Below are 13,613 nucleotides of genomic sequence, written 5' to 3' on the forward strand. Positions count from 1 at the left end.
AACTGGTCCATGGTGCAAAAAAGGTTGGGGAGTGCTGCTTTATACCACAACATTTTCTGCTTCTGTCATCATCTAAAAATGATCACTGTGTGCCGCTCCTGAACTATTTCTTTTAAAAGGAATACATACATTTAATCTGTCCGGTTTCTTTTCATTAATGTGTATAAGTAATCCTCCCAGCACATTTCTGATCTCTCAAGTCACACAAAGTGAGCTGAAACATTAAACCTTTATTTAAACAAAGGCACAGACTGTTTGTCTTACTGAAAGTTTGACATTTGAGCAGAGTAACAAACTTCTTGATGTATGGTTACACAGGCCCTCGTACTGTTTTAAATCTCACATTCTGCATCTTGTCTGACAGGAAATACAAATAGAAGAAAAATGTTCTCTTAACAACAACAGTAAGTTCTGTCAAGACTGGAAACAAATAAAATCGAGAACAGCTATGGTCCAATTCAAAAAACATTCACATAACTCAAATTAATTATATTACAGACAGCAAAAATAACATGAGCAAAATATAGTTAAATTAAACAACAAGTAACTAGAAGAGTGAAGATTTCCGAATGATTTTTGTGCCAGCTATAGCCTCCGTTTAAAGTGTTTTAAGTATGTAAAGTATCAGCCTGTCAAAATTCTTTAGGTCAAAATATCTACATTGACAATAACGATGGGAACTTTTGGAAATATTTACTGCTGCTGGAGCCTCTCTGTCCTCCCCCAGATCTTATGATGTGGGTCCTGCTTTTCCAATACAGTATAAATAACAATACTAGACTGTGGTTCTCAATTGAACGCGAACACCACTGTTGTACTGTGTTCGATTGGAAAAGTTATAGAGTTGTAAAAGCAGAGTTCACAAAGTTTTCAGCGTTGTTTTTTTCCCCTACATCTGCTCGCTGGAAGCTACCTAGAGAAAAAGCACCAAATCACTATATTTCATAACTTTTCTTCTGACACCTTTGAGAGGGGTTCGTCTCCTGTTATAATTTCTATTGTTTTAATGCCTTTTAAAATGTAACATGGGGGGGGGGGGGGGTCTCTTCTGTCCCTATATGAATCAGTGTGTGTGTGTGTGTGTGTGTGTGTGTGTGTGTGTGTGTGTGTGTGTGTGTGTGTGTGTGTGTCTCTGTCCTAAACGGGCAAACATCTCGTAACATTGAGCAGGCTTCATGTCAATAGAAGAAAAATATTTAGTCCAGACAAAATAAGATTGAACATTTTGACAACAACATGCAGCTCTACGTATGATGTAAAAAGTGATACTGCATGAAACAGTGAAGCACGGTGGAAGAAACGTAATGGTTTGGGGTTGCTTTACTGACTCTGTTAAAAAGGAGTCACTGGTTAATGAACGTCAAATCACATGTTATTGTAAAATAACGCAGATATTCAAGATTCCACGAGATTCACATACTTTTGTTTGGAGAATTTGGATTGCAGGGTAAATTTCACCTTGAACAAAATCACAAGGAGAAGAAGTGTCTGCACTCTCTGTTGGAGGTTGACGATAACGTGGGTCACACTGCAGTGAAATGCAATCAATTTTAAGTATTCTCTGTTTGGGTGCTGATAATGAGCTTAAACGTTTGATTTATTGACAGCAGGTGGACAATAAATAGGAAAGACATTGTCCCTCTCTGTACTGAACATTTATGGCATTACACAATCATTATAAAAACCAAAACAATCTAAGATCTTATTGAAATGTAATTCAAAATTAAGGAAATAAAAAATAAAACAAGCCCCAACCTAATAAAGCCATGTTCAGATACCTGTTTAAACTCTAAAAAATGCTTTAATTCATGGCTACAATGCTGCTTTTTGTTGGGGAATCAAATGGTAACATTTTGGTCAGAAACTGAAAAATAATTTTCAAGAAGAAAAAATAAATACACAGAATAGAGACAGCATGCATTGCACTATTAACATCAGTTTTCTGTACAGATATGTACTTTTGCACTTTCTTTGAACACACAAAGGCCTTCACACCAAAGAACTGTCTTTAATTCACATTTGAGGAAAATAACTGGAATGAGGTACCAGAGGATTGGACCTGAAAACCATTTCAAAACATTACAAACACAAAATATCTGTTATTTTAGGTGTTCTTAAGGTGGATTTTTACTGTTAATCTTCAAAAATCCGTTAGATTAAACAAAAACGGGCAGTTTAATAGTCACCAGGACAAAAGACAACAGATGACCTTGTGATCAAAAAGCAGAAGTCCACACAGGTCACGAGGATACCTCTGTCTACTTTTACTGCATTTATAACTCAGTAATCACACCTTAAATTAAAACCGACAAATGACAAATGTGCAACAGTGACAATGAAAAGAAAAGTCCTGGGAATGCAAGAAGTGAGGAACAAATGCTGTGTGAGAAGTTTGACTTTGGCCTGTGAGCAGAAACATGAGGTCACTTTCACACAATCACCAGAGCAAAGTCAAACTAAAAAAAGTCAAACTTAACTCAAAAATACAGAAGCAGCAAGAGCAGACACTCTGTGCAGTGCATTGAAACATAGACGAAGTGAAAACCTGACTAAAGATTGTGTGAGAAAATGATAAATTATCAATAGTTAAACTGGTTCCCAGCAAAAGGAGATGGAGAGGAAGAAAACATGAACAGCTGAAGTGGGTTGTCGGTTTGATTCCCATCTTTGTCTGTCCTTGAGCAGTGGTGTGTGTGTGAATATGACAAAAATGTATTACAAAAATTTATTAATTTCATGAATAAATGTTTACCACTGGTTGCTGCAGTCTACATGTGATCAAGCTTTGCTTAAAGTCCTGACAGGATCTACATTTAGAAATAGAATGATTCCCTCGTACAGGTCGAGCATGCTCCATCTCCCTCAGACTAATTAGTCCTCACTCTGAACTTTGACTGGTCACTTAACCCAACATCAGACCTCGAAGAACAGCTGAGGACTTGTATCGCTTTATTATGTATCTTTAATGGTCTCCATTAAAGTCTGATGTGGGAAATAAAGCTTTAATAGAAAGTATTTTCCTTCCTTTTCTTTTCAAACCAAATCAAGATCTTGGATGTTCTGTAAAGCGGGGAGTTAGTTTGATGTTAAAGAAATGGCTGTATGAGATCAGAGACAGAGAAATACTTAAAAACCTTTCCAAAGTTAAGGATGAGGCTCGGTACGATGTCCACAGGTCAGATCGTGACATAGTGCTGTTGCAGTTTGGCCATCAAGAATTCGTGGGTCAGATTATGTCTTGTGATAATTCCAACAATCTGAAAAAGACACGTGATGATGAAGAGTTTGTATCAGAAGAGCATGGTGGAACCCTCCCTCAGGACTCACCTCCCCGGTGGCGTTGATCACTGGGAGGTGTCGCAGGCCCATGGTTCGGAACAAGTTGAAGACTTGGGAGATGCGGGTATTTGGTGAAACAGTGTAAGGGCAGGAGTTCATGTAGGGGGTAACATCCTAGGAACACACAGATCTTTATTCAACACACTGGGATGGCAGCTACCAGTCTGCAGTGCAAACGTGTGGTGAGCTGTACCACTATCATGCGTGGGTTGAGCAGGGCCAGGTCCAGGTCGTGGATGTCTGGGTACCGAGGATAGTCTTCAGTCATCTCTTCATACGACAGTCTGAGCTGCATGGTGTTCTGTCATTAGAGATGCAGGAACATCCCGTGTGAATATAGCTTTTTCAGATGTTCATGTTGATATGTGAATGTGTGACTGACCGACTGGTTCTCTGCGTAGCAGACACCTCGTACAAGCAGGTTGACTAGCTGAGAGCGCAGGATGAGTCCGTGGAAGGTGAGAGGCCTGAAGCGCTCCTCCATGGTCCACTCCTCACTGGGAGACTGGTCTGGATACAGGTTTGGGTATGGCGCCTGCCTGTACACAAAGTCCAGGTCAGAGCACAGATTTATGATCTGAGAACAACATACTGGTTTAAAACAGACAGAACGTTCATATATATGGCAGAATAACAATTTGTAACAAAAAACTAGGAAGGCTTCAGTCTTTGAACACATCAAGGAAATATTGTTTGTTTACCCAGTTCATAACTAAAACCTCTCAAAGAAATACCAGAAAAAACAAAATACTCCAATCTGCCTTGGAGTTGTTTAAGTAGACAAACATGATTTGCTTCATCTAATAGATTTGTTTTATCCACATAACCCAGTAAGACCCAATGTTGTAAAACTACATTTCTCTTGGAGATTATTAAAGTATTTATCTATCTATCTATCTATCTATCAGGTTTCGGTACCCCCCCCAAAAAAAAAACAGCATTTGTTTCGTTGTTTCTTTTCCAAAAGAAAAGAAACACAGGTCCAGTGTTCAGGCCACAAACTCACACAACCTGCAAACTTATCTTCAGACTCATCTCTTTGACTTATTCCATTGGATTTCTCAAGATTCAAGTAAGTAAAATGTCTTCAATATTTTTCTTAATGATGATTACAATGTCTATAACATTTAGATGTTTAGTTACCAAATACATTCATTAAAGTTGATTTTGAACATGTCGTGCCTATGTTGTAAATCTACACTGCTGGGTGAGTGTGGAAGCAAAACAGCAGTTACACATGAGCTGGGCACTTTCTCCTCACATGTTCACATATATATGTGAACTGATAGAATATACTGATAGAAATACAATGTCTTTCGTGATTATTGTCATAACTTACTCTAAATGTGTTGAAACCATGATTGAATAATGTATTTTTGGTTGCAGCATTTAAAATCCTATCTATCGCTTGTCATTAAAAAATAATTAACTGTAGAAGAAATAGATCATTTAACTGAGCCCAGGCTTTTTTCTGGGCTTTATCTTTTGCCCAAATAGCTGCTTGTTGAATTTCTATTAGCAAAGAAAAAAGGTTGTACATGTTTTCGGGGGAGGTTGGTTGTATTGTTTCAGGGGTAGTAGAATGCTCAGGCTTGTGTGGGGTGTGAAGTAAATAGATGCATTAATAGGCTATCCAGACACAGTTGTGTGAATTTGGTTGAATATATCACTAAAATTTGCAAACATTTGAATTAAAACTATTTACCCTGGAGAATATATGCTCATATGTATTACTAACATACACATTCATTCATTCCTTTTACTTTTTCCATTTCAACATGCCACCAGCAGGGGAAACTGTTCTCTACAGCAGTGATTCCCAACCGGGGGTACACGGACCCCTAGGGGTACGCGAGGGTATTGCAGGGGGTACGCAGACAGATTATAAATTAGCCTACAGTATCCACACACAAAAAAAAAAAAAAATACTATATTATATTGTATTATATCATGAATTTTAGTAAGGCCATACGTTTATTTTCCATGAGTAGCAGTTCGTCCACAGTGATTGCAACACTACAATGCACATAATATGAAAAGACTATAAAGTGGCGCGCTTTAAAAAAAAAAAAAAGGTTCACGTTCTTGCTGGGGGCGCGCACGATTCGCGAAGCTAGCTAACTCTAGCTGCATACCGACTGTAAACATGGATGCATGGCTAGGCAGGAGTAAACGTCCAGCTACCGCTACTGCTACCGTCGCCTCGGACGCAGGCACAGGGGAGCCCAGTGAAAAAAGGAATTATGAAAGACCTATGAAAGACAAGCAAGCGCAAGTGTCTCATTAAAAGGTATGTTTTTACACTCACAATAATTGTTTTATTTAAATGAGCAGTTGGATAGATAGAAAGACAAAGGGTTAAATATAAGTACACATTAAGGCGAATAATCACACACGAGAGAGGGGGTACTTTTCACATGGAAACCAGCTCAAGGGGTACACTGGTCAAAAAAGGTTGGGAACCACTGCTCTACAGTGTGCATAATGTGATTCCCATGTCACAAATAGAGACAGTGAATTTGAGAACTTTGTGAATTCTGAGCCTTGTAAATGAAGTCAATATTTTTTTTTATTAATAACAAAACATAAGAGATTATGATTTTGGTGTGATTATTATTCATGATATAGACTAGACTATATTATATAGATTATAGACTAGATGAAACATTATTGGGCAAATACGTGTTCAATACCTCACCCTGTGCCTGTGTTAAAATGAATGGTCAAACTTCTTCAAGCTTCAATCTTGAGAGAGGCACCAGGCAGGGGTGTCCACTCTCACCATCTCTCTTTGCAATTTTTATTGAACCATTAGCAGCAGCCATTAGACAGAACAATAACATAAAAGGAATACGAACAGCAAATGCAACCCATAAAATATGCCTTTATGCAGATGATGTATTACTTTTCCTGCAAAACAGACAGACCTCTCTTCCAGAAACAATACAGTTAATAGACAGATTCTCCGCAATTTCAGAATATTCTAAAAATTGGAATAAATCAAGCATCTTGCCTATTAACTCGATGTTTCAGCACACACAAAATACCCCACTAAAACCAGGAAACATCAAAAACCTCTGCATTAACATATCAGCTAAGCTGTCAGACTTTTAGGGCTTTTCCACCAGGGTAGAAGCTAGTCAGGGCTGGTGCCAGGGCCAGTTCTTAAATGAGCACTGCCAAAGAAGTGGTTCTTTTTCCACAGTTAAAAAAGAGCCAAGTGAAAGCCATGTCATTGCGTCACTCCAAAACGTGATACGTCACTAATGTCACAAATTTGGCGCTGACAGCGCTCATAGAAGAACAAGGAGATGGACCGTATTCATTGGTTTGGACCAGGTCTCTCCATCTCGTCTGACCTGAACCTCGGATGCAGACCAAAGAGCCGGAAAACAATGTGTATCCTCTTATCTCAATTGTTGTTTTATCACGTCCGTCTTGTTTCAGTCCGGAGCCGCGGAGTGGCCAGAGAGAGAGAAAAAACAAAATGCGTGAATGTGCTTGGGGTTTATTTTTCAACATTTGGGCATTACATAGTGAATTTCTGCTCCTATCATTTTATTTCTGGACGTTTCTGAATCCAATGCTTCAGCATCAGCAGGAATGGAGGTGTAGAATGATAGAACGCAGCTCTAAAGCCTACGTAAACCCACGCTGAATCAAGTTCTCTTTCACATGAAGCCATTAAAAGGCTAATTTTATAGTTAAAAATCCAAGCTTTTATTTACAGTAGTATGTAGTTTGTTTTATAGTTGCTGATGAACCAAAATTATTGCTTCATTACAAAGTTCTGTGGTAGAAAATAGTGGATGTCTCTTAGCGGAGCGCAACACAGTATTGCAAGACATTGTATTGCGGAGCGGCTGCATTGCCTCAGCCTGCGGTCATAACACGAAACAAGACATGAATGTGAAGTTAGCACTGCTTCTAAATTATATATCTCAAGCAGCTGACAGCACAGTGGAGGAGCTCTGTACCTTGACAGCTGCGGTGCCACGATAAAGGATTAAATGATCTCGTTCCCTGCTATTATTAACTTCAGAGAGCGACTAGTTACATCGTTCCCATGCTTTATTTTTATTTTTTTCTCGATAACCACTCCGGGGCTTCATGTTCATTGTAGTTTTCAGAAAGACGGTTCACATCTATTCTGCCTTGTAAGTAGCGATAACTCCGGCGTTAACTCAACCCCCAGCTGATGACGCGTTTGGCCCCAGCCCGGCAGCTCTCTGGCCCAACAAAGAAGTGGAGCCAGCGTAGCACTGAATTAGTTCCTGTAAAGAAAAGGCTTTGGTGGTGGAAAGACAAAGAACTGGTGCTCACTCTGGCCCTGGCCCCAAATGAGCCCCTGGTTCTTTCTGGTGAAAAAGCCCCCTTAGTGCACTTAAACTACACTCCCCAATAGAAGAGAACGTCACTCGATGGAGGACTCGATGGCGTCGGGCCGGTGTGGGGCTTTGGGGCCCTGGGGATTGGGTTCCCTGCTTTTTCTGGTGGGGGTGCTAGCTGCGACACCAGGGGTGGGTCCGGGGCTCGGCGGCTGGGCCTTCTCTGGGGGGGGAGTGGGCGGTGGGCGGTGGTGTGGCGAGCTTCGCCGCCGGGATAGGGGCGGTACTATGCCCGCGCAGCCTGGGGTCCATGCTCCGGCTGGTCCCGGCTTGGCGGCTTGGGTTGAGGCCTGGGGCTCTGCGCCCTTTATCCTTCTCTTGTGGGCCACACTTGCCTGGGGGTCTTCTCTGCACTCTCGGTCTGGTGCTTTCCGGGTGTGGCTCTCCAAGGTGGTTTGCCGGGGTCTCTTGGGTGGTGATGCAGGCCCCCCCACAACAGTTCCAACTAGGCCTACTACGCTTAGTGTTGGTCATTATGGCAGTACTTGGAGAGCCAAGTATTTTCTGGGGTGGTACTTGGTGTTAAAAGTATTAGATTTTTGGTGCATAAAGTATTTGAGGAGCTATAGGGTGACAGTCACAGTGAAGTTCAGGTAGATTATATTATTAAAGTCCTGTGTGTGTGTGTGTGTGTGTGTGTGTGTGTGTGTGTGTGTGTGTGTGTGTGTGTGTGTGTGTGTGTGTGTGTGTGTGTGTGTGTGTGTGTGTGTGTGTGCGTGCATTACCTCCTCTCTAACATGACCTGCAGCATATCCCCTCCGTCCTCTGCTGGTCTCGTCATGGCACTCTGCTCGTCACAAACGTTTCTTAATTCGCTGGACGGGTACGACTTCATGGATTGGCAGCGACGCCACTGTTCACCCGCTCGGGAAACCACACTGGACTTCTACATTTGGAATAAGACAAGCTAACAAGTCTGACAATACAACAAAGTCAAAGGAATCCAAGCAACACCCTTGATGCCAATCAGCTCCCCAAGCGCCGTGATGTGGCTCCCCCTCCACCTCCTAGAAATAGAATGGTCAATGTGGAAAAAGAAATCTTCCCAAGGGGATTAAAATAGTATGATTAGTTAGTTATTTTGTTCATTCTTTACCTGGAGGAAAGTCAAACACACAGGCTTTCCAGAAGAATTCACAACACTTCTGATGTCAGTGAAATTCTGTAACTTTAACCAAAGACATTATTGTCTACACCGGGGTGGGCAATCCTGGTCCTCGAGAGCCGCAGTCCTGCATGTTTTAGATGTTTCCCTGCTCAAACACCCCTGTTATCATGATGAGGCTCTGCAGAAAGCTTGACAAGGAGCCACTAATTGCTGTCAGCTGTATTGATGTGAGGAGACATCTAAAACGTGCAGGGCTGTGGCCCTCCAGGACCAGGATTGCTCACCCCTGGTCTACACAGTATATGTGATGGAAAGTATAAAATATAAATTTAGCTGAAGGAAGGCTTATATATTGATCATGATATACTGAATCATGTATAAATTAACACATCATAGAAAAGGTGCTGGGTCCAATTCAATGGTTCACTGACAAAACCTATTAGAAACACAGAAGGCTTCTTGTTAAATTAAAAGACAAAACTTAATAATTAAAATACCAATACTAACAAACAACTACAGAACTGTCATTAGCAGTCACAGTTAAGCATTAACAGTTCATCTATATTATAAAGAATAATAACAAAGAATGACTTTAGTAAAACATGCCAAACTGTTGTTGAGTATTAATCTTTCATACTTCCAGTGCTTTGTCTTTCTCTTCTTGGACCCAGTTTTAACCAATTCTTGTTCATCCATACTGACCGCCAGAGGTGGTGCTTTTGCACTGGATATCTACATCTCATGTGCACACTGGTCAAACACCTATACCAACAAAGTCACCTGTGACCCCCACGTGACCCCCCAGAGTGTATAAGTTCCAGTGTCACCAGTGGATCTTTTCCTTGAAATCTTCTTGCGCACGTATGGTCGATTGGACGTTAGTCCCGTGAAGATCGTGGAAAGGAAAACTACGGAACGAGCCACGGTGTCAGCAGCCCTGCGACCTTATATGTTGGAGCTGTGAGCCTGTGTTCGCCCTCAAGGGGCTGAATAGGACGCTACGGTATCATACAACCGGTTTGTTTCCGTGTGTTACACTGACCGTGGCAATAGGATAGCCACTGTTAGCAGCAGTGCCTTCGCTTGAGCGAACGAAGCGATTGCAGCCCACGTCAGTGTTTCCCGGCTTTGGCTGGTGCTTTACGTTGAGATTGTACACTGTTGACAGCGGTGTTTTTCACTCATGCTTAGGAGGTGTTGCAACCCAGGTTTGTTTTTTCACAGCTTCGGCTGTCCCTTTATGTTGTCCGCAGTTAACAGAAGTGTTTACACTCGAGCTAACGAGGTGATTTACAGCCCGGTCAGTGGTTTCACAGTTTCGGCCATCGCTTTATGTTGCTTGTCCGTAGTGAGGAGCAGTGTTTCCGCTCAGGCTAATGAGGCAATTTACAGCCGGTCAGTGTTTTCACAGCTTCAGTTGTTGCTTTTGTATCATGGCTTCGGCTGTTGTTTATTTCGATACAGTAGCGTGCAGTGCTCCTGCTCACGCTAACGAAGCACTGCCATTGATTATGCCAACACTAAATAGAGTCTCAGAGCAGGGCCACAGCTTGCTGCTTGTGGCTTCTCGTGGCCGAGGAGGACCTGGTTTCTCCTGCTGTACAGGCTCTGTCACCGTCAGCCACTCCTTGACAGGAGTTTTGATCTGACCCCCCAATTTCCGAATTGGGGGGTCAGATCTGGCACCCAGACCCTGGGCATCTCTCGCTGTGGGCCTGGCCATTGCAGGGGCCGACCCACTTCTGAATGAGTATACCGATGCCGTAAGAGCCACCATCCTGAACGCGTTGGCACATCCACCCGAGCTCAATATGAGAGCAAGTTCAGGAGGTTCTCTGTCTGGTGTGTGGACAGGCGGCTGGACTCAGTCCACTTCCCAGTGACTGCTATCCTGGATTTCCTTCAGTCCCTTCTGGACAGTGGCCACTCTCCATGCTGAAGGTCTTTGTTGCTGCTATTTCCAGCAGACATGCCCAGGTGACCTCGGCCATGGTGGGTTCCCACCGGTTGGTGACCTGCTTTCTAAAAGGTGCCCTAAGGGTCCAAGGATTCAGAGGGCTCCGGCATGGGATCTGCCCCTGGTTCTGGGTCGACATCCCTTCGAACCCTTGGCACAAGTGGAGCTCAAGTGGGTGTCTCCTGGCTATTGTCTCCACTAAGCAAGTTGGTGAACTCCATTCCCTGTCAGTGGAAGACACATGTCTGAGGTGGCACCCTTGGGGGAGCGGGGTCACATTGTGGCCAAACATGGCTTTTATCCAAAAAGTCTTGTCGCTCTCATATGTTAACCAGCTGATGCGCTTGGCATGCGTTGACCTATCATCAGGAGGGGTGCCCAGTTCGGGGACTGGAGACTTACATTAATGCCACATCAAGCATACGCCGATGCGAGCAGCTGTTTGTCTGCTTTGGTGACCCGAGGCAGGGAAGGGCCCGGTCAAAGCAGGCTATCCCACTAGGTGGGGGTGCCATTACACAGGCCTACACAGCCAGTGCTCTACCCCACCATCTGGGGTGAGATGTCACTCAATGAGGACTGTATCCACCTCAATGGACTTCTCATTACCCATTGAGTTGGTCTGTGCTGCAGCCTCGTGGATCTCACCGAACACCTTTACCAGATTCTACAGAGTGAACGTGGCTGTGCTCCCTCCTCTGAGAGTGGTCTTGGCTGTCACTCCTTCAGCATCCAGTGTGTGAGGTGCGTATCCGGATTCCTCATGACACTGTTGACATTGCTCATACAGTGTTAAAGCACTGCCCCAGGCGGTCAGCAGGAATGAAACAGAACGAAAGTTACATACGTAAGTACGGTTCAATGAATCCCGGATGACCGCTAGAGCGTTCAGTCACTCGAAATCACCATGGTTTCGCAAGAAGATTCCTGAGGAAAAGATCCACCGGTGACACCAGAACTTATAGACTCCGGGGGGTCACGCAGGGGTCACAGGTGACTTTGTTGGTATAGGTGTTCGACCAGTGTGTACATGAGACGTAGGCATCCAGTACTAAAGCATTGCATCTGGCGGTCATCCTGGATTCATAGAACTGTAGTTACGTATGTAACTTTCGTTTGTTCTTGTTTGTTTGATTTTTGTGCTCCTGTGACCAACATGTCTGATGTGATCTTGAAATAATGAAGTAAATATAATCCAGGGCAGCAGGACTTCATCTGATTGGATCAATATGTTGACATGGTGAGCCTGAATGCACCTTGCACAGAAACATGATCAGATGCGAGGATCCTGATGAACATACATTTCTGATGTAAAGCCCTAAAACAGTTTATACAAAAATGTTTTAAGAAAATCATCATATTTATCAAAACATGCTCAGACAATAAAGAAGAAGAGCTTGTAATGTACAAATTCAAGTTAAAGCTGCATTGGATTAGATTAGAGATCCTTTTATTGGTCCCAGTGGGGTTATTCTGGATGTTGTGGGAACCGAAGCAGTTAACACAAGAAGTACGAGGGTAAGAAAAACAAAATGATACGAATATACCAGTAATATAAAATAGAACATATACACAATGAAAGTAAAGTAATAAATATGCAACAAACTAATTTGTGGATTAACAGAGTTTTTTTTTTTTTTTTTGCTTTTTGTCTAATAAGATGTACAAAGCTGTGTCTGACTTTAAGTGAATGTAGATGGTTCCCTTGCTTCATGCTGGTCATCAGCTCATTAAAGGCCCCCTCCCATGTCCAGAGGTTTCAGGGTGAGAAACTCACCTTGTAGCGGATGTTGTTGCTGATGAGGATGTTGCCCTTCATGAAGTCCTGCTCGTTCTGTCGGTTCTCTGTGACCACGGGGAAGGCATGGTACACGGTGGTGCGCAGGATGCAGACCAGAGACTGAACCCGGGTGTGAGGGTAGACGTAAGTCAGGTTGGGCTCCATGATATCACTGGCTGTCAGCCTGGAAACGACCATTCATATCACAATCCATACGTGACCACGGTTCACAAAGATTTCCTCAGAACTCTTGAAGATGGTACATGAGAATGATTTTCTGCTTGCTGCCTTCCACTCAGTCCGCAATTCTCAAGGTGTGGATCAGGCCTCACCTGGGGATGCTACAGGTTGAATGTGTTCTGTACTTTCCTTTTTCATTTTGTTTTTCTTGTGTGGCTTTTATTCTGGCTTATATTGAGTTTGCATACAGCATTTTGTCTTGCTGTGATTGTTTTAAATCACTTGATAAAAGATCAGGGGGATGATGCTTTTTCCTAGCAGTGTTTTATCCCCTTTTAAATCTTGAAACAAAATCATTCTAAAAAGTCATGTGTGGAGATTAAATGTATTTTGCATTGCTTATGTTTGAGCATATTCCTCCATTTTCCCCACGTTCACACAGTACGTGAAGTGCCACACCCGGGAGAACAAGATGCTGGACATTTTATATGCAAATGTAAAAGGTGCGTACACCTCCGCCCCCCTCCCCCCACTCGGCCGCTCCGATCACAACCTGATACATCTGCGACCTGAAGACACACCCGTGGTGAGGAGGCAGCCCGCACAGAGAAGAACTGTAATGATGTTGAATGATGAAGCCAAGGAGAGGCTGAGAGACTGCTTCGAGACTACAATCTGGAATGTTTTCTCTCATGGTGATGACATCAACACCTACACTGACCATTCAACGGACTACATTAAATTCTGTGAGGGCAACGTCGCGAAAACCCGCAAAGTGTGGTGCTTTGCCAACACCAAGCCATGGGTAACCCCTCGACTTCAAGTTCTGCTGAACAAGAAGAAGAGGGTGTTTGCTTCAGG

The 13,613-nt window shown here is 43.0% G+C and overlaps 1 protein-coding gene across 1 annotated transcript in view; it reads right to left on the reverse strand.

The window, feature by feature from the left end:
• Positions 1–343: 343 nt before the first annotated feature.
• The window catches only part of clcn6 (chloride channel 6), a gene marked incomplete at its 5' end in the record, with an annotated part of 99,449 nt that continues 86,179 nt past the window's right edge, over positions 344–13,613 (reverse strand). Inside the window, 6 exons of the mRNA XM_080495964.1 lie at positions 344–3,257; positions 3,328–3,453; positions 3,533–3,640; positions 3,722–3,878; positions 8,453–8,613; positions 12,570–12,756. Of these exons, the coding sequence (XP_080352090.1) occupies positions 3,177–3,257; positions 3,328–3,453; positions 3,533–3,640; positions 3,722–3,878; positions 8,453–8,613; positions 12,570–12,756 (820 nt within the window). The 3' untranslated portion in view covers positions 344–3,176. The remainder of the gene's footprint in view (positions 3,258–3,327; positions 3,454–3,532; positions 3,641–3,721; positions 3,879–8,452; positions 8,614–12,569; positions 12,757–13,613) is intronic.

This window comes from Blennius ocellaris (genome assembly GCF_963422515.1).
Source record: "Blennius ocellaris genome assembly, chromosome: 5".
Lineage (NCBI taxonomy): Eukaryota > Metazoa > Chordata > Actinopteri > Blenniiformes > Blenniidae > Blennius > Blennius ocellaris.